This window comes from Somniosus microcephalus, chromosome 5 (genome assembly GCF_052327205.1).
Source record: "Somniosus microcephalus isolate GS21.2 chromosome 5, FLI_Smic_1.0, whole genome shotgun sequence".
In the NCBI taxonomy this organism is placed as follows: domain Eukaryota; kingdom Metazoa; phylum Chordata; class Chondrichthyes; order Squaliformes; family Somniosidae; genus Somniosus; species Somniosus microcephalus.
In genome coordinates this window covers 257,026,806-257,053,471 of record NC_140991.1, presented here as the reverse complement: position 1 = coordinate 257,053,471, position 26,666 = coordinate 257,026,806, and the positions used below count along the sequence as shown (strand labels likewise).

Sequence of the window (26,666 nt, the reverse complement as noted above, 5' to 3'; positions counted from 1 at the left end):
GACAATTCCACAATTGCAGTTGAGAAACTTGTCTTTTTGGGAACTCTGGGCTAGTTGTCACTTGTTGGGTGCTTCTGCAAACTCTCCACAGGTTAAATAGAAGCCATGGGACGACTGCTGTGCTGCTCGGAAAAAGTAATCACTGCACCATTGCAAGCTGCAGTCCAGATTTTTGTAAGACTGCAGAGAGGGCATGCACTTAGAAACTGGTGCCTTTTATGTCCTGTTGCCTGCAAGTTTTGGACCGTGACATTTTCAGCTATCTTCCTTTCTCCAGGTATTGTATTCCTGCTGAGGAGAAGAGCAAACTTGATGAAGTGGTGCATACCCTGCTGCAAGCTAATGGCACGTCAGGGCTGGACATGCTTGAAAGTAATATAATGGTAAGAACAAAGCTATATATGTGTATATATGAGAATAAGATGGCTAGCAACTGCAATCCTTGTAACCAGGACATACTGGCATAGACTGATAGTCATAGGCCCTGGTTCTCCCCTTTTCCCAGTCTTTGTCATATTAAATAGGAATCCTATGCCCATTCCACTTCACTGAAATCCAAGGAAGGAGTCAATTTGATGATGTCTGGTAGGCTGCACTAACTTGCTCTGCAATCAAGATATAGGCAACTGGAGGGGAGGGCTATGGGTGATAAAATAGGCATTAACTTCAAAAAACATAGTCCCTTCTTTTGAACTTCTTCTGAAGTACATACTGTCAGTTATCAATATATAAACCTGGAGATTACTGCTAATGATACCACTTACTGATGAGATGCTCCTCCTGGCCAGGGATTGAATTGTGGTGATGTAAGTACCAGAGTTTAAAATTTAGGTATCAACACTAAATGCCTTTCCTTCTAAACCTTTAAAATTAAAATTCAGAAGTGGTGCCGAGGAATTTGATGTTTTATTAGTAGCAGAGAAAGGAGACTTCAATCCTATCAATTGTGGCTGGATTGGAATCCAATCCAGAGTTGAAATAAGGACTAGAATTGGAAAAGAGCAATTGGCCCATCGAATTCACTCCATTCGGATTGTTATTCAGCCGTAGATTTCGCTCCCATAATACCTGTTGATCCCCGACTTTAAGAAGCACTAATTGCTTCCCCTGCCTCTCCTCAAGAAGTCCAAACAGTGCTATTAATATCTTTATAACCCTCAATCCCACTTTGCAACACACATTGGCTGCAAAATTCGGCTCCTTTGCAACTGCCGTTAGCACTTCGGGGGGGTGGGGGATGCTAACGGGTCGCAAAGGGCTTATCGCCTGGCCGGGTAGCGCCTTCCGAGAAACTTGGCGGGGCCCTAGCCGAAAGTGCCCCGGGCCACTGCGCCGCCACCGCCGCGAACCCTTACCGTCCCGCAGCAGAAATTTGTCTGCGCCCCAGGGGGCCGACCTCTGCTTCCGGGGCGCTATTTAAAGGGAGGTACGGCTGCACCCATGCCACCATTTTTTTTTTTTGTTGGACCTCCAGATCGGCCCTCCAGAGCAGCCCTCGGTGTGGTCCGTGGCAGCCATCTTGCAGCCTGGCACCGCATCTTGGTGCTGGGCTGCAGCCACGGCACCACGCCATCCTGATGGGCTGGTGTCGGCCTTCGGAGGCCCTGCAGAGCTCGCAGCGTCCCTCCCCTTTAACAGAAGGGGAGGGGCGCTGAACCATGTCAGCGCTACGCGGAGCGCCCGTGTAGCACTCTGGTGCTAAGCGCCCCCGACACCGCCCCAAGAGGAAGTGGAGTGCCCGAGATAGCGCCGGGGCGGTAAGCCGAATTTAGCGACCAGGGCAGTACTTCGCGCTGGGCGTGAAATCTCCGGTGACAGTTTGGCTACGCCCATGACCGAATTTCGCCCCCATTGATCCAATCAGTAGACCCAAATCAGCTACCTTCTCTGGGAGTCTCTAGTAGAAGGGCTCTAATACATAGTCATTCCAGTGATTTACATTTCTGTTGACCACTGGCCCCTTTTGCTGAGGGAGTGGTACATTGTCAGAGATGCTGTCTTTCAGATGAGACGTTAAACTGTGGCCCCATTCGCCTGTTCGGGTGGATGTAAAAGACTCTGACACTATTTGAAGAAGAGCAGGAATTGGATTCCAACAAGACCAACAAGCAAAGGGATATACAAAAATGCATTAGGGAAAAAAAGGGGGGCTTTTGGCAGTTACAAAAGACTAAAGACGGAGGAAGCCCTAGAGGAGTATAAAAAGTGCAGGGGCATACTTAAAAAAGAAATTAGGAGAGCGAGGAGGGGCCATGAAATAACACTGGCGAGCAAAATAAAGGAAAATCCTAAGATGTTTTATAAGTATATTAAGGGCAAGAGGATAACCAGGGAAAGGGTAGGGCCCATTAGGGACCAAAGTGGCAATCTGTGTGTAGAGCCAGATGATGTAGGCGGGGTTTTAAATGAATTTTTTGCATCTGTGTTCACTATGGAGAAAGACGATGTAGACATAGAAATCGGGCAAGGGGACTGTGATATACTTGAACATATTAGCATCGAGAGGGAAGAGGTACTAGAGGTTTTAGCAGGCCAAAAAGTGGATAAATCCCCAGGCCCGGACGAGATGTATCCCAGGCTGCTGTGTGAGGCAAAGGAGGAGATTGCAGGGGCTCTGACACAAATTTTCAGAACCTCTCTGGCCACAGGGGATGTACCAGAGGACTGGAGAACAGCTAACGTAGTACCATTATTCAAGAAGGGTAGCAGGGATAAACCAGGAAATTACAGGCCAGTGAGCCTAACATCTGTGGTAGGGAAATTATTGGAAAAGATTCTGAGGGACAAAATTAGTCTCCACTTGGAGAGGCAAGGATTAATCGGGGATAGTCAGCATGGCTTTGTCAAGGGTAAATCATGTCTGACCAATCTGATTGAATTTTTCGAGGGGGTGAGTAGGTGTGTGGCTGAAGGAAATGCTGAGGATGTGGTATACATATACTTCACTAAGCCTTTTGACAAAGTCCCGCATAGGAGACTGGTCAAGAAGGTAAGAGCCCATGGGATCCAGGGTGCCTTGGCACGTTGGATCCTAAACTGGCTGAGTGGCAGGAGGCAGAGGGTGATGGTCGAAGGTTGCTTTTGTGACTGGAAGCCTGTGTCCAGCGGGGTACCTCAGAGATCGGTGCTGGGTCCTTTGCTGTTTGTGATGTACATAAATGATTTGGAGGAGAATGTAAAAGGTATGATCAGTAAGTTCGCAGATGACACGAAAATTGGTGGGGTGGTAAATTGCGAGGAGGAAAGCCGCAGGCTACAGGACGATATAAACGGGTTGGTCAGATGGGCGGAAAAGTGGCAAATGGAATTTAACCCTGAAAAGTGCGAGGTGATGCATTTTGGACGGACAAATAAGGCAAGGGAATACACAATGAGTGGTAGGACCCTAGGAAGTACAGAGGGTCAGAGGGACCTTGGTGTACATGTACATAGATCCCTGAAGGCAGCGGAACAGGTAGATAAGGTGGTTAAAAAGGCATATGGGATACTTGCCTTCATTAGCCGAGGCATAGAGTATAAGAGCAGGGAGGTTATGATGGAGCTGTACAAAACGCTGGTAAGGCCACAGCTGGAGTACTGTGTGCAGTTCTGGTCGCCTCACTATAGGAAGGATGTGATTGCATTGAAGAGGGTGCAGAGGAGATTTACCAGGATGTTACCTGGGCTAGAGCACCTCAGCTATGAAGAAAGACTGAACAGGCTGAGGTTGTTTTCCTTGGAGCAAAGAAGGCTGAGGGGGGACCTGATTGAGTTGTACAAAATGATGAGGGGCATAGATAGGGTAGATAAAGAGGAACTTTTCACCTTAGTAGGGGGGTCAATAACAAGGGGGCATAGATTCAAGGTAAGGGGCAGGAGGTTTAGAGGGGATTTGAGGAGGAACTTTTTCACCCAGAGGGTGGTTGGAGTCTGGAACTCACTGCCTGAAAGGGTGGTAGAGGCAGGAACCCTCACAACATTCAAGAAGCATTTGGATGAGCACTTGAAATGCCATTGCATACAAGGCTATGGACCAAATGCTGGAAAATGGGATTAGGTTGGACAGGGCTTGATGGACGGCGCAAACACGATGGGCCGAAGGGCCTCTTTCTGTGCTGTATAATTCTATGACTCTATGACTCCTGGTGACTTAGACATCATTTATCCATCAGCTAACATACCATTTGCTTTCCTAATTGCTTGCTGTACCTGCATGTTAACTTTTAGTGATTCATGTACAAGGACACCCAGGTTCCTCTGCCAACATTTCCCAATCGCTCACCATTTAAAAAATATTCTGCTTTTCTATTTTTCCTACCAAAGTGGATAATTTCACATTTCTCCACATTATATTCCATCTGCCATGTTCTTGCCCACTCACTTAACCTGTCTATATCCCTTTGCAGCCTCTTTGCATCCTCCTCACAACTTATTTTCCCACCTAGCTTTGTATTGTTGGCAAACGTGGATACATTACACTCGGTCCCTTCATCTAAGTCATTGATATAGATTGTGAATAGCTGAGGCCCAAGTACTGATCCTTGCGGTACCCCACTAGTTACAGCCTGCCAACCCAAAAATTATTCTTCTCCGTTTTCTGTCCGTTAACCAATCCTCAATCCATCCAGTCACAAGAGCCCTAATTTTGTTTAATAACCTCTTGTGTGGCATCTTATCGAATGCTTTTAGAAACTCCAAATACATTACATCCACTAGTTCCCCCTTATCTACCCTGTTAGTTACAACCTCAAAAAACTCTTGCTAGATTTGTGAAACACGATTTCTCTTTCATAAATCCATGTTGACTCTGCCCAATCATATTATTATAATTTTCTAAGTGCCCTGTTACCACGTCCCTAATAATAGATTCTAGCATTTTCCCGACTACTGATGTCAGCCTATAGCCTCCACTATCTGTGTAGCCACCTCTTTTAAAACCCCAGGATGTAGGCCATCAGGTCCAGGGGATTTGGCGGCCTTTAGTGCTGCTAGGGAGGGAGTTCAATGATTTTGACCCAGCGATGATGAAGGAACGGCGATATATTTTCAAGTCAGGATGGTGTGTGACTTGGAGGGGAACTTGGAGGTGATGGTGTTCCCATGCACCTGCTGCCCTTGTCGTTCTAGGTGATAGAGGTCGCGGGTTTTGGAGGTGCTGCCGAAGAAGCCTTGGCGAGTTGCTGTGGTGCATCTTGTAGAGAGTACACACTGCAGCCATGCACTGTGGATGGGGTGCCAATCAAGCGGGCTGCTTTGTCTTGGATGGTGTCGAGCTTCTTGAGTGTTGTTGGAGCTGCACTCATCCAGCCAAGTGGAGAGTATTTCATCACACTCCTGACTTATGTCTTGTAAATAGTGGAAAGGCTTTGGGGAGTCAGGAGGTGAGACACTCGCCGCAGAATACCTAGCCTCTGACCTGCTCTTGTAGCCACAGTATTTATGTGGCTGGTCCAGTTAAGTTTCTGGTCAATGGTGACCCCCAGGATGTTGATGGTGGGGGATTCGGCGATGGTAATGCAGTTGAATGTCAAGGGGAGGTGGTTAGACTCTCTCTTGTTGGAGATAGTCATTGCCTGGCACTTATCAGCCCAAGTCTGAATGTCGTCCAGGTCTTGCTGCATGTGGGCATGTACTGCTTCATTATCTGAGGAGCTGTGAAGTCATCAGCGAACATCCTCATTTGTGACCTTATGTTGGAGGGAAGGTCATTGATGAAGCAGCTGAAGATGGTTGGGCCTAGGACAGTGCCCTGAGGAACTCCTGCAGCGATGTCCTGGGGCTGTGATGATTGACCTTCAATCACCACAACCATCTTCCTTTGTGCTAGGTTATGACTCCAGCCAGTGGAGAGTTTTCCCCCCGATTCCCATTGACTTCAATTTTACTAGGGCTCCTTGATGCCACACTCAGTCAAATGCTGCCTTGATGTCAAGGGCAGTCACTCTCACCTCACCTCTGGAATTCAGCTCCTTTGTCCATGTTTAGACCAAGGCTCTAATGAGGTCGGCAGTCGAGTTGTCTTGGCGGAGCCCAAACTGAGTATCAGTGAGCAGGTTATTGGTGAGGAAGTGCCGTTTGATGGCACTGTCGATGACACCTTCCATCACTTTACTGATGATTGAGAGTAGACTGATGGGGCGGTAATTGACCGGATTGGATTTGTCCTGCTTTCTATGGACAGGACAACCTGGGCAGTTTTCCACATTATTGGATAGATGCCAGTGTCGTAGCTGTACTGGAACAGCTTGGCTAGAGGCGCAGCTAGTTGTGGAGCACAAGTCTTCAGCACGATAGCCGGGATGTTGTCAGGGCCCATAGCCTTTGCTGCATCCAATGCGCTCAGCCGTTTCTTGATATCACGTGGAGTGAATCAAATTGGCTGAAGACTGACTTCTGTGATGGCGGGGACCGCAGGAGAAGGCCGATATGGATCATCCACTCGGCACTTCTGCAAACGCTTCAGCCTTGTCTTTTGCACTCGCGTGTTGGGCTCCACCATCATTGAGGATGAGGATATTTATGGAGCCACCTCCTCCTGTTAGTTGTTTAATGGTCCACCACCATTCACGACTGGATGTGGCAGGATTGCAGAGCTTTGATCTGATCCGTTGATTGTGGGATTGCTTAGCCCTGTAGATAAGAGAGGGATGTGTGGAGATGCAAGGTAAGTTGGTGTGAGTAAGGATGTGCAGGAGCAGGAAGAAAAAAAGACTTGCATTTTATATAGCGCCTTTCATGACCACCGGACTTCTGAAAGCCAATGAAGTACTTTTTGAAGTGTAGTCACTGTGGGAAACGCGGCAGCCAATTTGTGCACACAGCAAGCTCCCACAAACAGCAATGTGATAATGACCAGATAATCTGTTTTTGTTATGTTGATTGAGGGATAAATATTGGCCGGGACACCGGGGATAACTCCCCTGCTCCTCTTCGAAATAGTGCCATGGGATCTTTTACGTCCACCTGAGAGGGCAGACGGGGCCTCGGTTTAATGTCTCATCCGAAAGACGGCACCTCCGACAGTGCAGCACTCCCTCAGCACTGCACTGGAGTGTCAGCCTAGATTTATGTGCTCAAGTCTCTGGAGTGGGACTTGAACCCACAACCTTCTGACTCAGAGGCGAGTGTGCTACCCACTGAGCCACAGCTGACAGAAGATGGGTAGGGAAGGCAGAGTGATGGGGTGTGATGAGAGGCACAGCAAGATGAGGTTGAGTGTGGCTTTGTACTAACGTTTCGTGATCTAATGAGATCATTGACACGAATGCGGCATTGCACCCAGGTCCTCCTGACCACACCCTGCTTGTGCCCTCCTCTGCAATGTGCAACCAGGCTTTGTTGATCTCCTAAGGAGGTCTTCTCTGCCCATGGGACTGGAAGAGGACCTCCCTGCGTGTTGTGGCTCCCTCATAAGCATATGGAGGGAATCATGGGAGAGCCTGGGTGCAGCCCTGCACCTCTGTGCGGTGCTTGTCAGTGTTTGCAGCACCTCAATGCTGTAGAACACTGACAGCGCAGTTGTCAAATTAAAGTTGGCCATGGTCCCTTTAAGGAAACTAGTTAATTCTACACAGTGGGCTGGAGCCGGCAGTGGTGCCAGGACCAGCCACGGACCCACTGAGGTTAGTAAAATCCAGCCCCATGTTGTACTGCTGTGGTATACTCCTATTTGTATGCGAATGTTGAATGAATAAGAAATGTTAGTAAATATGCACTACCACCTGCACAAGAAATGCGACACAACCCCAAAACACACACACAAGATATAGTCCTTGTGCATCCACATCTGGTGATTACCGCCACCCCATAGCCAGCTAAATTCGGAGGGATGCTCGACTGTGGTGTCAATATATCCTCCTGTAACTTCTATGTCCAGGAAAAGTACGACTGACTACAGCAATATTTAAACTAGTGTACAGTTTTTCAATGAAATAATGATCTTTTTCATCCTTTGAAACTATACAGCTTTATGAACTTTATCTTCCTTCCACAACTCACTATCCATATATCAGCTAGGCTCAGTGACAGCAAGTAAAAAGGTTGTGGGTTTAAGACCCACTTCAGGATTTGAGTACATAATCTAGACTGACCGTTCAGTGCAGTACTGCATTGTTGGAGGTGCTGTTTTTTGATGAAGCGTTAAATCAAGACGCAGACTACCTGTTCAGGTAGATGTAAAAGATCCCATGGCACTATTCAAAGAAGAGCAGAGGAGTTTACTCAGTGTCCTGGCTGACATTTCTCCCTCAACCATCACTACCACAAACAGATTAACAGGTCATTTACCTCATTTGCAGTTTTTGTGGAAATTAGCTGTTGCATTTGCCTATATAACCATGATGACTACAGTTCAGAATCAATTGATTGGCTGCAAAAGTGCTTTGGACATTCTGAGGCCATGAGAGGTACTATATAAATGCAAATGTGTTTTTTTTCCTCCTGCTACGATCCCTATAAAATGCCTTCTGTCACTTGAAACGTTTAATTTGTTTCACCTTCCACTAACTGTCAGTTGCACACTGCCCTCATTCAACATTATCTACTCCGGATCAAGTGGTGTGTACACCATTACTTCCTAATAATGTTGGCTCTAGGTAACTGTGCAGGCCAAAGCCCAAATAGGTAAGCTGATCCTAGCTAGACAACCAGCTCAGTTTACCAGTACTCTTTGGTAGACTGCACAGTTTTAGCTGGCTTATCTCCAACAGTATCATTGTTCGGCAAATTACGAGAGTCTATAATTAAGGATAGGGTGACTGAACACCTTGAAAACTTTCAGCTGATCAGAGAGAGTCAGCGTGGATTTGTAAAGGGTGGGTCATGCCTGACAAACCTGATTGAATTTTTTGAAGAGGTGACTAAAGTAGTGGACAGAGGAATGTCTATGTATGTTATTTATATGAATTTCCAGAAGGCATTTGATAAAGTCTCTCATAAGAGACTGTTAACTAAAGTTGAATCCCATGGAATTGAAGGCAAATTATTGACCTGGTTAGGAAATTGGCTGAGCGGCAGGAGACAGAGAGGAGGGATAATGGGCAGGTACTCTAATTGGCAGGATGTGACTAGTGGTGTCCCACAGGGATCTGTGTTGGGGCCTCAACTATTCACAGTATTTATTAACGACTTAGATGATGGGATAGAAAGCCACTTATCCAAATTTGCCGATGACACAAAGATAGGCGACATTGTTAACAGTGTAGATGGAAGCATAAAATTACAGAGATATTGATAGATTAAGCAAATGGGCAAAACTGTGGCAAATGGATTTCAGTGTAGAAAAATGTGAGGTCATTCACTTTGGACCTGAAAAGGATAGAACAGGGTACTTTCTAAATGGTGAAAAGCTAACAACAGTGGAGGCCCAGAGACTTGGGGGTCCAGGTACATAGATCATTAAAATGCCATGAGCAGATACAGAAAATAATCAAAAAGGCGAATGGAATGCTGGCCTTTATATCTAGAGGACTTGAATACAAGGGGGTAGAAGTCATGCTTCAGCTGTACAAAACCCTGGTTAGACCACACCTGGAGTACAGTACTGTGAGCAGTTCTGTGCACGACACTTTAGGAAGAATATATTGGCTGTGGAGGGAGTGCAGTGTAGGTTTAGCACAATGATGCCCGGACTTCAGGGGTTAAATTACGAGGAGAGATTACACAAATTAGGATTGTATTCCCATTTGATCGAAGTGTTCAAGTTATTAAGGGGAACAGGTGGGTAGATAGAAACTATTTCTGCTACATCCAACTACAGCTAACCCCCACAAAATTTGAAGCAAACATTAATATTATTGAAATACAGCAAGTCCTTTTTAAATCAATTTTCAAACACCTAACAGTGTCTATACCGCTAAAACCTATGCTAATGGAGCCTTTTTATTTTGAAACTGTGCATTTCAGAACTCTTGAAAGACTTGCTGAGCTACAATATGTTTTTCATGCTTCAAACTTCCTCAAAGGAAAAAGTCTTATGGTAATGGTAGGAGGTTGGTGAGGTACCAGGCTAAAGCTGGTGACTGTAATTCAACGATTAATCCGTATTATATTTTCTTTCATCCTTGCTTGTAGGTTTGCTGGGGGGTGGTGTGGGGGGGGGGGGTGTCTCTTATTTCCTTCAGAGAAAGCTGTATGTATTTCCACTGCATTTCATTTGGTCAGCTCAGTGTCCAACACTGGTGGAGACCTGTCATGATGTTTGAGCCTCTGAACCAAGTTTCTGAGAAATCCATAGAGTTTCTATTTGCTTGATAAGATGCACGTCCTCTCCCCATAGGGACACATCCTACCCACCTAAGTCCGGAGTTTTAAGTGCAATTTGGCAGAGCCAAGTCTGAAGGATCTCTTAAGTGTGCCCAGGGTACTGCTGGAGTTTGCCCAAAGAAACTTGTGCAGTGCATCGGCACAGCGCATTGGTAAGCTTTCCACAGCTTGTCCGGCTACAGCCACTCCACTATTAAGGGCATTGGCTTGCAGGGTTTTCTGAAGCCAAGTGGGACGAATCTCCACCCCGAGTGACTCATCTACGTCTCCAGCTTCCATTAGCGATCCGGGCTAGCTGGTCAATCAGTAACAGTGTCCTGGAGTACCATGGGTATATGCGGTATCAATGTATGATTCTATGATTGGTTCAGATATTGGATTACTGAGCCTGCAGCAGAAAATTAGCCCAGTTTTGAACTTCCATCATGAGCAATGTTATTTTGGAACCACTTCAACAACATAGAGACCCAACTTACCTCCTTCCCAAGCAAGATAGATTCTACCGCATAAATAAAGGAGTGGTGATTTTATACTAAATAGGCTACTTCATGGCACATTTGTTTTAAAGTGTATATAGTTAGCAGAGTGCAACACCAAATGCCATTTAACCATGTAACATTAAAACCATGCACGTTACTCCACATTACAGGCCTTGCAAGAGTATAGGTGAGTCAGTTGTTGAACTTCCATTAGCTGGTGCAGGAAATTCAAGTGGGTAATTGTGGGTAATGCTATTTCTCATCCACATGCTGCCCCCCGCTCCCCCCCCCGCCCCCCCGCGGCAACAACATCTGAAAACACAGCGTCAGTTTCCACATGTACACTGACGACACCCAGCTGTACCTCACCACCACGTCTCTTGACCCCTCCACTGTCTCTAAATTGTCAGACTGCTTGTCCGACATCCAGTACTGGATGAGCAGAAATTTCCTCCAACTAAATAGTGGGAAGACCGAAGCCATTGTCTTCGATCCCCACCACAAACTTGTTTTCCTAGCCACCGACTCCATTCCTCTCCCTAGCATCTGTCTGAAGCTGAACCAGACTGTTCTGAACCTTTGTGTCATATTTGACCCTGAAATGAGCTTCCGACCACACATCCGCGCCATAATTAAGACCGCCTATTTCCGTAACATTGCCCGACTCCGACCCTGCCTCAGCTCATCTGCTGCTGAAACCCTGATTCATGCTTTGTTACCTCTAGACTTGACTATGCCAACGCACTCCTGGCTAGCCTCTCCCATTCTACCCTATGTAAAATTGAGGTCATCCAAAACTCTGCTACCCATGTCCTAACTCGCACCAAGTCCCATTCACCCATCACCCCTCTGCTCGCTGACCTACATTGTCTCTCAGTTAATGAACGCCTCGATTTTAAAATTCAAATCCCTCCATGGCCTCTCTAATCTCCTCCAGCTCCACAACACCCCGAGATAGCTGCGCTTCTCTAATTTTGGCCTCTTGAGCGTCCCTGAATTTAATCGCTCAACCATTGGTGGCTGTGCCTTCAGCTGCCAAGGCCCTGAGCTCTGAAATTCCCTCCCTAAACCGCTCTACCTCTTTTTCCTCCTTTTAAGACGCTCCTTAAAACCTACCTCTTTCATCTGTCCTAATTTCTCCTTATGTGGCTCTTCAAATTTTGTTTTATAACACTCCTATAAAGCACCTTGGGACGTTTTACTATGTTAACGGTGCTATATAAATACAAGTAGTTGTTGTTGTAATGCAAAAATAACATACTTGTGAACTGGTTTGAGTTAGTTGTACTATATTACTTCACTTGTTTTTCAGTTAACACGAGTTTTCTATAGTGAAAGACAATGATTACTATAGACTAACACAACACTGTTTTTCTGTTCCTAACTGGTGTATGTTTGTCTTTCTAGATCTCTCCAGAGGTCCTGTGTAAGGAGGGAATCAAAGTGTGTCGTACTGTACAGCAGAGTGGACAATTTATTGTGTGTTCCCCAGGGGCCTTTGTCTCTAAAGTGTGCTGTGGCTACAGTGTTTCAGAAGCTGTACATTTTGCAACTACCCAGTGGTTAAATACGGGCTATGAAGCTGCTAAGGTAACAGACTCAAGTTACTGTATATGCCTTGTAAAGTGAGTAAAATTACTACATTTTTAAAGAGCTTTTTGGGGCTTCTGAGATGGGATGTGCTGTGAGAGAAGGAATGGTGGGCAAAGCCACCTGCAGCGTGAGGGACGGTGGGCACGGCCAGTGCCCTAATCCAGTGTGAGGGACGGTGGGCCTGGCCAGTGCCCTAATCCAGTGTGAGGGATGGTGCGCCTGGCCAGTGCCCTAATCCAGTGCGAGGGATGGTGTGCCTGGCCAGTGCCCTAATCCAGTGCGAGGGACGGTGGGCCTGGCCAGTGCCCTAATACAGTGCGAGGGACAGTGGGCCTGGCCAGTGCCCTAATCCAGTGTGAGGGACGGTGGGCCTGGCCAGTGCCCTAATCCAGTGCGAGGGACAGTGGGCCTGGCCAGTGCCCTAATCCAGTGCGAGGGACGGTGGGCCTGGCCAGTGCCCTAATCCAGTGCGAGGGACGGTGGGCCTATCCAGTGCGAGGGACGGTGGGCCTGGCCAGTGCCCTAATCCAGTGTTGAGACGGTGGGCCTGGCCAGTGCCCTAATCCAGTGTTGAGACGGTGGGCCTGGCCAGTGCCCTAATCCAGTGCGAGGGACAGTGGGCCTGGCCAGTGCCCTAATCCAGTGCGAGGGACGGTGCGCCTGGCCAGTGCCCTAATCCAGTGCGAGGGACGGTGCGCCTGGCCAGTGCCCTAATCCAGTGCGAGGGATGGTGGGCCTGGCCAGTGCCCTATTGGTGTGTAATTGGAGCATCTCTGGCAATCTGATTTGGCATTTTAAAAATAAAAATGCCTGAAAAATACAACTGCTATTGGTGAATTAAATTGATCTGTAACTATAAAAAGTACTGCTTGGTTTTTTTTTGAGCCATCAAAACAAACTTCACAGTATTTATTGGTCTCTACTTTTTCTTCTAGTTTGGGGGCCATGCAGTTAATTTTGGGACTGTTGTTCAGATTCCTAGAGTCAAAAAGCAATTGGTTATGTTGAACTATTTGATGTTCAAGTCCAAGCATATTTCTTCTACTTTCATCTGCACCAGAGATCTAAATTTGAAGGTCACCATTTACTGTAGGAGATGTACTACCCATGTGTTTGGTCTGCTGTGCTTTCTCACCCCGTCTAAAGGGAGTGTTTTTGTTCTGCCTGTACAGGACTTGAAACGTCGATACATTGCTAATGCATTTTCAATGGAAAAACTACTTTACCTTATGGCAACGGCAGAGTCGAAGCGGGAAAGTGGGTCAACACTAAGCCACATCTCTTCACTTTTGAAAGAACTCAGGTACTTTTTGCGCTTTTAGCTGAAACCCTTAAGGAGAGAAATCTAGCTTGCTTTCACTGGTCTGGAGAAATAAATGTCACTGGGGTTTTCCTCTGCAAATGAATTAGTTGTTTAGAGCACATCAGGGCGGGGGTGAAATTGTGTTGTGTAATACTTGTTACTCCTCACTTTTATCCCTTGTGCAAAAAGGACAAGTTAAGTTAATGAGGCGAATGATTTGTGATATGAATGGATTTCATTAGAACGTGAACGTATTTGACATTAATGACTCCACATTATTCAGAAAATAAAATGTGAAATTGAGGATAAATGTGGTTAGTTTACTTATGTGAATGTCACTGTATAATACCGTACTCTACTCTTAAGACCAAAGGTTTTGCCATTTGAAGGAGCAGTCAGAATTATATAAAGAATAAGAAAAGGCCATTTGAGATATTTAGGCCTTTCTTTTCTAATCCAGATCCATTACTTCCATTGACATGCCTGAACAACTTTATCCCATTGTCTACTTCTGGTGCATATTCTATGTTCAGAATTCCTGTCTTTAAATTTGCCCTTCATGTTTTGATTGATGTGCGCACCCCATTTCTTCCTGCAACAAAAACTGGGGCAGCTCTTGCATCACATCTCCCATGTGAGATGAAACCTTTTTCCATATCTTCTATTCTCCGCACATGATTTTGCGGCTTAATATTCTGATGTGACCTTTTCTGCAAATGTTGCTCCCATACCCTTTTGTTCTGTGTTCTTCATCCACTACAAAGACCATTTTATTTTATCAGTGCCTTTCATCAAATGAAACACTTGTATCATGCTTCTTCCATTATCCTTCATTTCACTAAGAATGACCTTCAATTTAAGCTGAAATTTAAGTCCTGTAAATGCTTTCCCTTGAATTCTCTATCCTGGAAGCCTTAAAGTGAGTGAGAAAATAGGCTGAGGCTTTGGCGGATATTTTTATGCACAAGTATAAGAGAACTGGAGGATAGTGACTGTTATCTGATATTTAAAAATGGAGTAAAAAGTCAATTGAAGAATTATTCAGCTAATATTAATAGAGGCAAGATACTTTCATCATTTTTCACACTCCTGTCAGTGTTGTTCTAATGGATGAAAGAACATGATTTATATAGCGCCTTCATGTCATCGGGATGTTTCATAGCATTTCACAGCCAATAAATTGCTTTTGAAGTGTAGTCACTGCTGAACTGAAGAACATGAGTCACTGAAACCATGAGTAGTAGTCGGCATGGACTTTGAAGCAATGGATCATAGCTTACATAGTTGCAGGAATTCTCTAAGTAACCATAGCAATGAATGGGGTTGATATAATTTACTTGAATTTTCATAAGATTACATAATGTTACATATGTGAGACTGAAAGAAGATTGAGCTACATGTAATTAATGATAAACTGGCTAGTTGGATTGAAAACTGCCTTGATAATAAGAGGCAAGGGTGATCAGTGGGCATGCGACTCTGAGTCAATGACGAGTGGAGTTCCAGTGAAGGTGTGATTTGGACTCTTGTCTATTTTACACATTTTGTAAACAATATGGAGGATAGCTGTTGTAATAGATTTGCTGGTAGGTGTGTCTAGTTGATACCTGGGATGGCAGGAATGATGTATGAGGAGAGATTGGATCGATTGGGCTTGTACTCACTGGAGTTTAGAAGAATGAGAGGGGATCTCATCGAAACTTATAAAATTCTAACAGGACTAGACAGACTAGATGCTGGAAGGATGTTCCCGATGGTCGGGGAGTCCAGAACCAGGGGTCACAGTCTAAGGATAAGGGGTAGGCCATTTAGGACAGAAATGAGGAGGAATTTCTTCACCCAGAGAGTGGTGAACCTGTGGAATTCTCTACCACAGAAGGCAGTAGAGGCCAATTCATATAAATATATTCAAGAAGGAGTTGGATATATTTCTCAAGGCTAAAGGGATCAAGGGGTATGGGGAGAAAGCAGGGACCGGGTACTGAATTTGGATGATCAGCCATGATCGCATTGAATGGCGGAGCAGGCTCGAGGGGCCGAATGGCCTACTCCTGCTCCTATCTTCTATGTTTCTATGTTGACAAGATTAAGGGAACCTGCTGGTATTCAGAGATCTGGATAAATTGGCTTGGATTTTCCAATTGGATCCACTCAATTTACTGGTGCCTTGCATGCACTATTTACTCTTATTGCTCATATATCATGGGAATCGGGGAAAACTCTCCACTGGCTGGAGTCCTACCTAGCACAAAGGAAAATGGTTGTGGTTGTTGGAGGCCAATCATCACAGCCCCAGGACATCGCTGCAGGAGTTCCTCAGGGCAGTGTCCTAGGCCCAACCATCTTCAGCTGCTTCATCAATGACCATCCCCACTTCTGATCTTACGATGGAGGGATATTCGCTGATGATTGCACAGTGCTCAGTTCTCTTCAGATAATGAAGCAGTCCATGCCTGCATGCAGCAAGACCCGGATGACATTCAGGCTTAGGCTGATAAGTGGCAAGTAACATTCATGCCACACAAGTGCCAGGCAATGACTATCTCCAACAAGAGAGAGTCTAACCATCCCCTTGACATTCAATGGCATTACCATCGCTGAATCCCCCATTAACATCCTGGGGGTCACCATTGACCAGAAACTTAACTGGACCAGCCACATAAATACTGTGGCAACAAGAGCAGGTCAGAGGCTGAATATTCTGTGGCGAGTGTCTCACCTCCAGACTCCCCAAAGCCTTTACACCACCTACAAGGCACAAGTCAGGAGTGTGATGGAATACTCTCCATTTGCCTAGATGAGTGCAGTTTCCAACAACACTCAAGAAGCTCGACACCATCCAAGACAAAGCAGCCCGCTTAATCGGCAACACATTCACTCCCTCCACCACCAGCACAACGTGGCTGTAGTGTATAGCATGTACAAGATGCACTGCAGCAACTTGCCAAGGCTTGACAGCACCTCCCAAACCCGCGACCTCTACCACTTAGAAGGACAAGGGCAGCAGACGCATGGGAACACCACCTCCAAGTCGCACAACATCCTGCCTTAGAAATATATCGCCGTTCCTTCATCGTCGCTGGGTTAAAATCCTGGAACTCCCTCCCTAACAGCACTTTGGGGGGTACCTTCAGCACAAGGACTGCAGTGGTTCAAGAAGGTGGCTCACCACCACATTCTCGAGGGTAATTAGGGATGGGCAATAAATGCTGGCCTGGCCAGCGACGCCCACATCCTATGAATGAATAAATAAAATATGTATGTGTGTGTATATATGTATGTAATATAAAAACCAGGTATCCGGAGTTGTTAGGCATGTGGGAGAAAATTGAAGAGAATTTAAAGAACCCAGCATTAGTAGGAATGCAATAAAAACAGAAAATGCTGGAAATACTCAGCAGGTCAGGCAGCATCTGTGGAGAGAGAAAGAGTTAAAGTTTCAGGTTGATGACCTTTCAGCCGAACTGGAAAAAGTTAAGAGATGTAACAGATTTTAAGCAAGTGCGGGGGCAGGGAACGGGGGAAGGGGAAGAAGGAACAAAAGGGAAGGTCTGTGATAGGGTGGAAGGCAGGAGAGATTAAATGACAAAAGCTATGATTATACAAGCATAAGGAGATGGTAATGGGACAAGTAAAGAAACAAAAGATGAGTCTGAAGAGGTGTAAATCGGAATGGCAGAATCATCAACAGCTGTCGTGTGGAAGAAAAAGGGGCTGAAGTTATGGTCTGAAATTGTTGAACTCTATGTTGAGTCTAGAAGGCTGTAAAGTGCCTAATCGAAAGATGAGGTGTTATTCCTCGAGCTTACGTTGAGCTTCGTTGGAACAGTGTAAGAGGCCGAGGACAGAGAGAGTGGATTGAAGAATTAAAATGATAGGCGACCGGAAGCTCAGGGTCACACTTACGAACTGAATGGAGGTGTTCTGCAAAGTGGTCACCCAATCTGCGTTTGGTCTCCCCAATGTAGAGGAGACAGCATCGTGAGCAACTGTTGCCTCACAGCGCCAGGGACCCGGGTTCAAATCCGGCCTCGGGTGACTGTCTGTGTGGAGTTTGCACATTCTCCCCGTGTTTGCGTGGGTTTCCTCCGGGTGCTCCGGTTTCCTCCCACAGTCCAAAGATGTGCGGGTTAGGTTGATTGGCCATGATAAAAATTGGCCCTTAGTGTTAGGGGGGATTAAATACGCGGGGTTATGGGGATAGGGCTTGGGTGGGATGGCTGTCAGTGTAGGGACTGGGTGCTAGGGTTAGGATGATCAGCCATGATCTCGTTGAATGGCGGCGCAGGCTCGAAGGGCCAAATGGCCTACTCCTGCTCCTATCTTCTATGTTTCTATGTAATATACTAAACTGCAAGAAGTACAAGTAAATCGCTGTTTCACCTGGATGGAGTGTTTGGGGCCCTGGACAGTGGGAAGGGTGGAGGTAAAAGGGCAGGTGTTGCATCTCCTGCGTTTGCACGGGAAGGGGAGGAGGTGCTGAGGGTGATTGAGGAGTGGACCAGGGTGTCGTGGAGGGAGCGGTCCCTTCGGAATACTGAAAGGCGAGGGGAGAGGAAGATGTGTTTGGTGGTGGGATCATGCTGGAGGTGGCGGAAATGGCAGAGGATGAATGTGGAGGCTGGTGGGGTGAAAGGTGAGGACATGGGGAACCCAATTGTGGTTCTGGGAGGGAGGGGAAGGGGTGAGAGCAGAAGTGTGGGAAATGGAATGGACACGGTCGAGGGCCGTGTCAACCACGGTAGAAGGGAATCCTCGGTTGAAGAAAAAGGAAGACAGATTGGAAGCACTAGTATGGAAGGTGGCATCGTCAGAGCAGATGAGACAGAGAACCTGAGAGATTGGAGTAGAATCCTTACAGACAGTGTAGTCCAGGAACATTCTTTGTTCCAGTCCTACTCGGGTCCCCTCCCTCACCTCTTCCGGTACATTGATGACTGTATCGGTGCCGTTTCCTGCTCTCTTCCTGCACTAGAAAATTTCGTTCACTACTTCCAATTTCCACCCTTCCCTCACCTTCACATGGTCTATCTCTGACTCTTCCCTTCCCTTCCTTGACTTCTCTGTCCCCATTTCTGGGGACAGGCTATCGACAAACATCCACTATGAGCCCACTGACTCCCACAGCTACCTGAACTGCGCTACCTCCCTGACAAAATCTTTGGCTCTTCCGCAGTAATACCGCTGTTAAATTCCCCACTAAATGTTAGATCCAAAGGTGTAACTGGGGTTTTAACAGCGTATTGACTGCTAAACAAAGGTTATGGGCCTGAAAAACTAATTTTAATTTTGTGCCGTGTCAAATTTATCTATTTTAATAAAAATTAAAATTTTTAAGAAACTTTAAAACATTTTTTAAGTTTGTTCATCTATATTTCATTCTCGATGCAGAGATCGCGAGATCTTTGTGGGAAGCTTACTTCAGGGCCAGCTGCGAACACCTTTGCTTCGCCGCTGATCGCAAATTCCGGGCCAATAGTTTTAAAACTGATTAAAGAATTTATAACATTAGCCAATCTCTTGCTTCCTTGTGCATGGAAGTCAACACTTAAGTTTAGTCTTCAGCTGAAGTGGGGTTAGAGGGCAAAGCTTTAATTAGGCCAGGGCGTGCAGAGGTAATTCAGTTTCCATTTTATAGTCGTACATTCTGTCTACATTTATAATGAAAACTGCCTATGTAAACTTGTCATACTGTAATTATACCCTCTCGCCAGTGATGCTGCTGTAGTGCCTCCACTGGTGGGAGGTTTTACTTACAGCATGACAAGTTTCTACTATTAAGTGTATACGTAGGAATTTATAAAGATAGAAATTGACTGGAGGTGCATGCGGAAGATTTTTACATATATATGACCTTTTATACGGTACAGAAAATGCACCTGAAGTTCTGAATAAGGAGTGCTCTGGACTCTAGTGGGTTATTTTGACATTATGGTAACCAGAATTTGGACAGTAGTGTCTTCAGACAGATTTATGTTGCATCACTTCTGGTTAACCTGTCTTGAGAACAGCAGACTGGTTTTCACAGATGATGCTTGATTCCTCTCAGTAAAGCTATACACAAAATCGACTGTATGCACACATGAGAAATCCTTGCTATATTATAGGAGCAGACCTGAGCTTCTGCTCATGCATTCCTGGTCTGAACAAATCCTATATCAACTCGTCAGTATTGTACTGGATGAAAGTGAAATGATGAGGCATGGCTGGAGACATTTGAGTTGCAAATCTTAAAGGTTTGAAGAGCACATGAGGACCAGACCATTAGGGTGGCTTTCTTCAAATGCCAACCCAAATAGCAGCAACGTAAACATAAGATCCACAGCGAGCAGCTGTTGTGGAATGAAAGCAAGCACGAAGCATATTTGGAGAATTTGGCAGCGCAGTGGTTTAGCACAATGTTCTTTCACCTCTGGGACCTGGAATTCAAAGCAGCCAAGACTGATGGGATGACAGTCTCTCTCTCTCTGCTAGCATGAAGAGTCCTACATGAAAGGCTGGGAAGTCAATTCACTTCCCTAGTATGCATGGCTATGCACCAGAAAACTGCCCCGTATAGCAGGAAAAAAGCAGCTTTTGTTAAAGAGCTAATTGTTCTTCTAGAATGTTCTAGTCCACTTCAACCACTGACTCCTGGAAACGCATCCACTGTACATTTGAATGAGAGCAAACCTTCGTATTTGTATTGCGATCTCTCCTCATTGCTATTCTAAGGTATTACAGTAATGTCCAAAATATGTAGATTACTAGTATGGCTGCATTGTTGAAAGAATAATTTAAAAATGTCATTGATTTCCCACTAAATCACAATAAAGTAATAATACACCTCCACCAATAGTATGATGCTCTCAGTCTTTCAACTCTGAAAGTAATAACATTTCCAATATTTACTCAGGGATACAGAGTCGAGACAGCGGCAGCAGCTGCTTGATGCGGGTTTGCATTCGTCAGCTCGCTATGGTAGCCATGACAGCCACCTGTCCATGATGGATATGAAGAAGAAACCACGGAAGTGGTTAGCATCTGAAACGTCGGAGAGGAGGTGCCAGATCTGCCAGCAGTTGTGTTACCTATCCATGGTGAGTAGCGGGTTGGTCGAGGTGGGAATGGAAATGTTCAGTATCTGAGCACAGTTGTAGTTTAATTACTAACCAGCAAAAGCAAGTTGTTTTTTTAGGTTTGTTTCATATTGGCCCAGAAATTCGGGTCAGGGGCTTCCCGCGGGTGCAAGCCCCCGACCTGCACTTACCTTGCGCGCCGGCCGTTGAGCTGTAGGGCCCCGTGGAATTCCGATCCGGGGCCTGGTCCAGCTGCCGGCACGCAGTGCTTGCGTATCTCGGGCGCAGTTAGTTCGATGCGTCCCCTGGGATCACATGGGCCATGGGGAGCCAATCGGAGCAGGGAAGCCATTCATAAGTCTGACAGGAAGTGCTGTCAAGACTTATAAATACTACGGCCCCAAAATAGCACTAAACCTTCAAATAAATTTTTAAAAAACACATTTTTTAAATAAACTATAAATTACATGAAATAACTATTTTAAACAATTTAAATTTTTGAAAAAAATAATTTTATATTCTAATGGGGCTAAAAATAAACTTGCCTTGCTTTAAAGTATTTAAAAATAATAAACCTGTGGAAAAAATGTTTTAATTTTAATTAATTCACGACTTACCTTGTAAAAAGCAGGCCTTATGCCTGCTTTTTACATTTCTAAATTCTGCAGACTTACCCTCACGGAAAAACCTGTTTTAAAAAAAAAAAAACCTAAGTTTGATGCGCACGCGCAGCCTCCCCCGCGCACCCGTTCGACCTCTGAACCTCTTCGTTCAGAGGAACGGAAGTGCCGGTTTCCCGCGCATGCGCAGTGCATGCAGGAAACCGGCACTACCATCGGGCCTACGGGTGAGTACCCCGTGCGTACTCACCTGTGGAGACCCGAATTTCTGGGCCACTATCTTCCACTCTTGCTAAAGATGCTCCTGTGCTCTTGCCCAGCCAAACCCAAGGGACTATTACATGCCTGCAATACTGCATCAAAATGCATTACATTTTTGATGTGGAGTAGGAGAGGGTAAATGCAATGCATAGTGTGGTACTTAGCTATATAGATCAGGAAAAGAAAGAAATGAATTGCATTCATACACTGGCTTTCACATCCTCAGGCTGCTCCAAAGCACTTTAAAACCAATTAATTGCCTTTGATTGCTGGATGAATGTTGGCCTCTGAGCCAGAATGTTCAAGAATTATTCCAGGACAATAATAGGCTGAAATAAGAGGAGATTCCATCTTCCTTATGAGACATTAAACCGAGGTTCCTGTCTGCCTGTTCAGGTGAATGAAAAAGATCCCATTGCACAATTCAACAGGAAGCAGTGAGTTTTCCTGATGCTTGGCCAACATTCCTCCCTCAATCAACATCACCAAAACAGATCATCTGGTCATTCCACCTGTGTACAAATTAGCTGCTGTCTTATGGGGAGAAGGCAGGGACAGGGTACTGAATTTGGATGATCAGTCATGATCTCATTGAATGGCGGAGCAGGCTCGAAGGGCCGAATGGCCTACTCCTGCTCCTATCTTCTATGTTTCTATGTTTGCCTATGCAACAACAGTGACTGCACTTCAAATGTAATCTATTCATTATAAGCTGCTTTGGGACGTCCTTGGAACGTGAAAGGTACTATATAAGTGTAAGTCCTTAAATGAAAGAAGGCTTGTCTTGTGTCTTAGTAAGTAACCATGGCGTTGCACTAAGTCGTATAGACAGGAAAGCCCAACTTTGATTTGAACTATGCCAAGTTGGCTGATCACAACCAAGGTGGACAGCTACAATTTTCCCAGGATAGGGAGGAGAAAATTCAGAAAGGGCTGGTTTAAACCTGAGACTTTGACTGAAGTCTTCATACCTTCTTGGACAGTGAGAAAAGGAAAAAGGCCACCGTGCAGGAATACGTAGTTTAGCATCCATAGGAGCAGTCACAAACTATTTAGTTATTTGCTATTTACTCAAGGAGACAGTTAAGTTTAAAAAAAACTATTGTAAAGTCTACTGTGTGTCTCTGCTACTGTTATTTGTTAGTTAAAGCCTAAGTCTCAAGACTGACACCTAAATTTGTTGGTGTCAGCCTTGGCTCAGTGGTAGCACTCTTGTCTCTGAGGCAGAAGGTCATGGGTTCAAGCCCCACTCCAGAGACTTGGGCACATAATCTAGGCTGACACTTCAATGCAGTACTGAGGGAGTGCTGCACTTTCGGATGAGTCGTTACTCCGAGGCCCCGTCTGTCCTCTTGGGTAGATGTAAAAGATCCCATGACACTATTCGAAGAAGAGCAGGGGAGTTCTCTCCAGTGTCCCTGGTCAACCAAAATCTAAAACAGATGATCTGGTTATCTATTTAATTGCTGCTTGTGGGAGCTTGCTGTGTGCAAATTGGCTGCGGCATTTCCTACATTACGACAGTGACTACACTCAAAGTATTTCATGGGCTGTTAAGTGCTTTGGGAACATGCTGAGGTTGTGAAAGATGCTATATAAATGCAAGTCCTTTTTAAAAAGTCCTGGTCTACTGTAGTGTAGTTTTGCCACTTTCTGAAGTCAAGGAGGATGACACGAGGTAACATGATGAAATTAAAAACTGAAATAAAGTGAAGGGAGTTATTTGATGATCTCTGGACACAATACAAATTTACCTAGATATCTTGGGGAAAATGCAAGTCCTCTCTGGGACATAAGGAACAAAATCTCACTTACAGGAGGCATCTAAGACACTGGACTTTTATTAAAAAAAAACTAAAGTAAAAGAGTTTTAAAAATGTGGAAATTCAAAACATTATACGCTGTAGTATATTTCAAAATATTATAGTCTGGACTGGTGATTGCTACCGAGACACAGTGACCGAGGAGTTCTGTGCACGTGTTCCCATCCCTTCCATCAGTCATTCTTAATGTTGGGGGAGCATCTGTTTTGTTAAAGATTAAAAATACTCAATTAAAAGTTTCAAAAAATTCTCCCAAGTCCAATGGCTTGCCCAGGCACTTTATAAATGGGGCTTTGAAGTGGACTGGAGTTAAATAGGATGTGCAGATTTAACACAGCAGCATCTTGCCTGTAGGGGCAGGAAAGAATATTGGGGTTTGCTGAGCCAAAAATATGTAGTGAACATGGATTTGTCCTTGGGAGATGGGAATAAATTTAAAATCAAATAGACACGATTACTAAATACACCTCGGTTAGGGTATGATGGCCATTTCTGCCTGCATAATAGTCACACACATATTACACCAGCAATTCTGTAACTGTACCTCTGCAGAATTCAAATAGAATTTTTGATTTTGATAACAAATTGAATTGCAGGTTAACTAATTTAAGTACTGACCCACAAAATTTTATCTACCCAGGTAGTGCAAGAAAATGAGAATGTTGTCTTCTGTCTCGAGTGTGCTCTTCGCCATGTAGAAAAGCAGAAATCCTGTCGGGGATTGAAGATGATGTATCGCTATGATGAGGTTTGTTGATGGTTACAAACTGATTCTGCCTTTCTGTATCTTCCTCACGGTGGAGAGGCATCACCCAGCTTGACAGGTTCTGGGGAAACCATAGTATCAAGCACCCATACAAAAATGTCATCACGGTATTGTCAATACGATGCAGGAGTAGATCACCTGCAGCTTATCAAGCCCCAGGATCCTGCGCCATTTCTTTTTCACTAGCTAAAGATTCTCTGTCACTAAAGCTTGGGTAAAATCTACAGCAGTAGCTTTGATTAGACAGTCAAGAGTATCAAACAGACTGTTCTGTAATCTGTCCTACCCAAGTTTTTTTTTCCAGATTTCCCTGGAGACTTGGGTGTCTTGCAACAAAGCTTCAGAAAATATGCTGGGATGTCTTTAACAGTGCATATGTACAAAAGAAAGGAAAACTTATGCTCCTTTATACCATAATTGTTTCCAATTAGCTGGTTATTAGTTCAAGAGGGAATCTCGAACATATTGATTGTAAGATGCAAGGGTATCTCAGTTATTCTGGTGGATACCATCTTTACCATGGACATGTGTCTTCCGAACCGTGTTGAGAAAAGGCAACTCTAGTCTTTTTCATCTCTCTTGAGTGACACAAAGTACCATTGCAGGCCAAGCTTGTACCATATATAATGCACACAGTTTTCCTTCAGGATTCAGAACTCAGTGGAAAGGTTTTAGTTGCTGCATGTGGAGTGACCATGACAAAAATGAAACCTGATTATTGCTTTGAGTTCTTTATTAGTAATAACAGCACATGAGGGGTTAAAAACCTAGGTTCCTGTGGAAAATGGCCAGCCTGCTTGCTATGCATTCAGCTTGGTTGCCTGAATGGGGAAATAGTAAGCGTGACTGTTGAAACAAAAGGTGGTTCTGATATGCCGAGACAATGAGCTTGTACCTGTGTTGTTACACCTTTGGCTGGATGGTTATAACGTTAAATTCCAAATATCATAGATGTTGCACACTGGGAGACAAACATACCATGTGATTGACAAAGAATGGATAACTAATAAAGTTTAAAGTAACTGCTATTTTGTTAATGGGCTTTTTTCAAGTACACCATTAATAGATTTGGATTGATACAAAAGCTGAGTTTACTTCGGGAAACTGTCAGTCTACAGCCAATGGAAGAGCTGAGCTACTTTGCCTCTATGGTAGTGTAAGAAGTGACATTTATTTTCAAAGTTCAAACTATGTAGAGATAGCTCAGGGAGCACAGTGTCTATTGTTTTGCTATCTAGAAATAGTCAAGTTTCGAATTACTGTAACATACTGGTTGGTATTGATTACTATTCATTTGCCTGTTCTGTGTTAAATAAACTGTCTGGCTTATAGCCTGAGCCTCAGTCTAATCGTATATATTTGATCAGCGTACTGAAGACCCATGCATTTGAGGATTTATTGTTCTTTGACGTGTATATTCGTTCAGTATCTTTACTGAGAGTTTGAGCACTTACTGCCACCGTTTTATAAAACTTGGGACTCATTTGCTACGAAAAAATCAGTCTGGTCACAAAGGATTTGTCAGGTGGTCTCAATTTTCAAATCAAGCTTAGCTTAAGGTCAGAATGAATAGGTCCTGGGGTTTTAAGACATCATCTATCTGCACCACCATGACACATTGTGTTCAGCATGTGGTTTCCCCAGAGCCTGAACCCACTATGGAGGATATACATCATATAAATAATAAAAAAGACCCCACCAGGTAGGCAATCTATCTTTTTATTTTCTGCTTTGAAGCTCCCCCTCCATGTTGTGTACCATATGTTTTGTTTTGAGAGGGCTGGCAAATCACTTCGTCTGAGGCCTAGTCAGTGGTGCTCTTGTAGTAAATTTATCACACGGTCTGTACAGAACTGTTCACTTCCATGAAAAAGATCATCTGACCTTTAGCTTGATTTGTCTTCTGTCTTTGAGCAGAAAGTTGGAGTTGATGATTGACTGGTGATATGCAGACTCATCAATCCCCAAGACTGGAATATATTGGCCCAGATTTTGCTGGAGTGGGGCATGTCCCATTAGACTTTTCCCCTCACCCTACAGCTCGAAAAAATTCCTTTTAAGTTGCTGGACGTACAACAGAGAAGGAAATGGGGTGAATTATTCAAATCGGGTATAGAAAGAGAAATAAAGAGGGAAAAAAAGAGACAAAGGAAAAGTAAGAAAGAAAATGTAAAATTCAAATTTTTTACATCAAGAAGAATTTACTACATGCAGGAATGAAACTCAACAGTTTACAATGTTTTCTTTCTGGGTTGGTGAGGTTGATTGGCATTGTATTAACAATTATCACGTTGATAAAAAGGTACTTACGGTATTAAGTACCAACCCTAACTTTCTGGTGAGTTTAATCTGTAAATATAGCAAGTTCTTAAAAAGAACGGGGAGGTTGAGAGCAGTGTTCCCTTTAGGTTATGCAGGGATCCCACGCAGCCGGCTTTTCAGTGTGCAATTTTGAAAGGCCCGTGCAGTCCCTTAAAGGGGTCACGAGGCGGCAAAAAAAATTGCAGGGAGCATTGGTTGA

The 26,666-nt window shown here is 44.7% G+C and overlaps 1 protein-coding gene across 1 annotated transcript in view; it reads left to right on the top strand.

Annotated features, from left to right (window-relative positions):
* Positions 1 to 26,666, top strand: part of LOC147117669 (protein Jumonji-like) — a 434,885-nt gene that overhangs the window by 404,972 nt on the left and 3,247 nt on the right. The window contains 5 exon segments of the mRNA XM_085988853.1: positions 278 to 383; positions 12,129 to 12,311; positions 13,487 to 13,617; positions 20,513 to 20,696; positions 24,020 to 24,127. Coding sequence (XP_085844979.1) covers positions 278 to 383; positions 12,129 to 12,311; positions 13,487 to 13,617; positions 20,513 to 20,696; positions 24,020 to 24,127 — 712 coding nt within the window.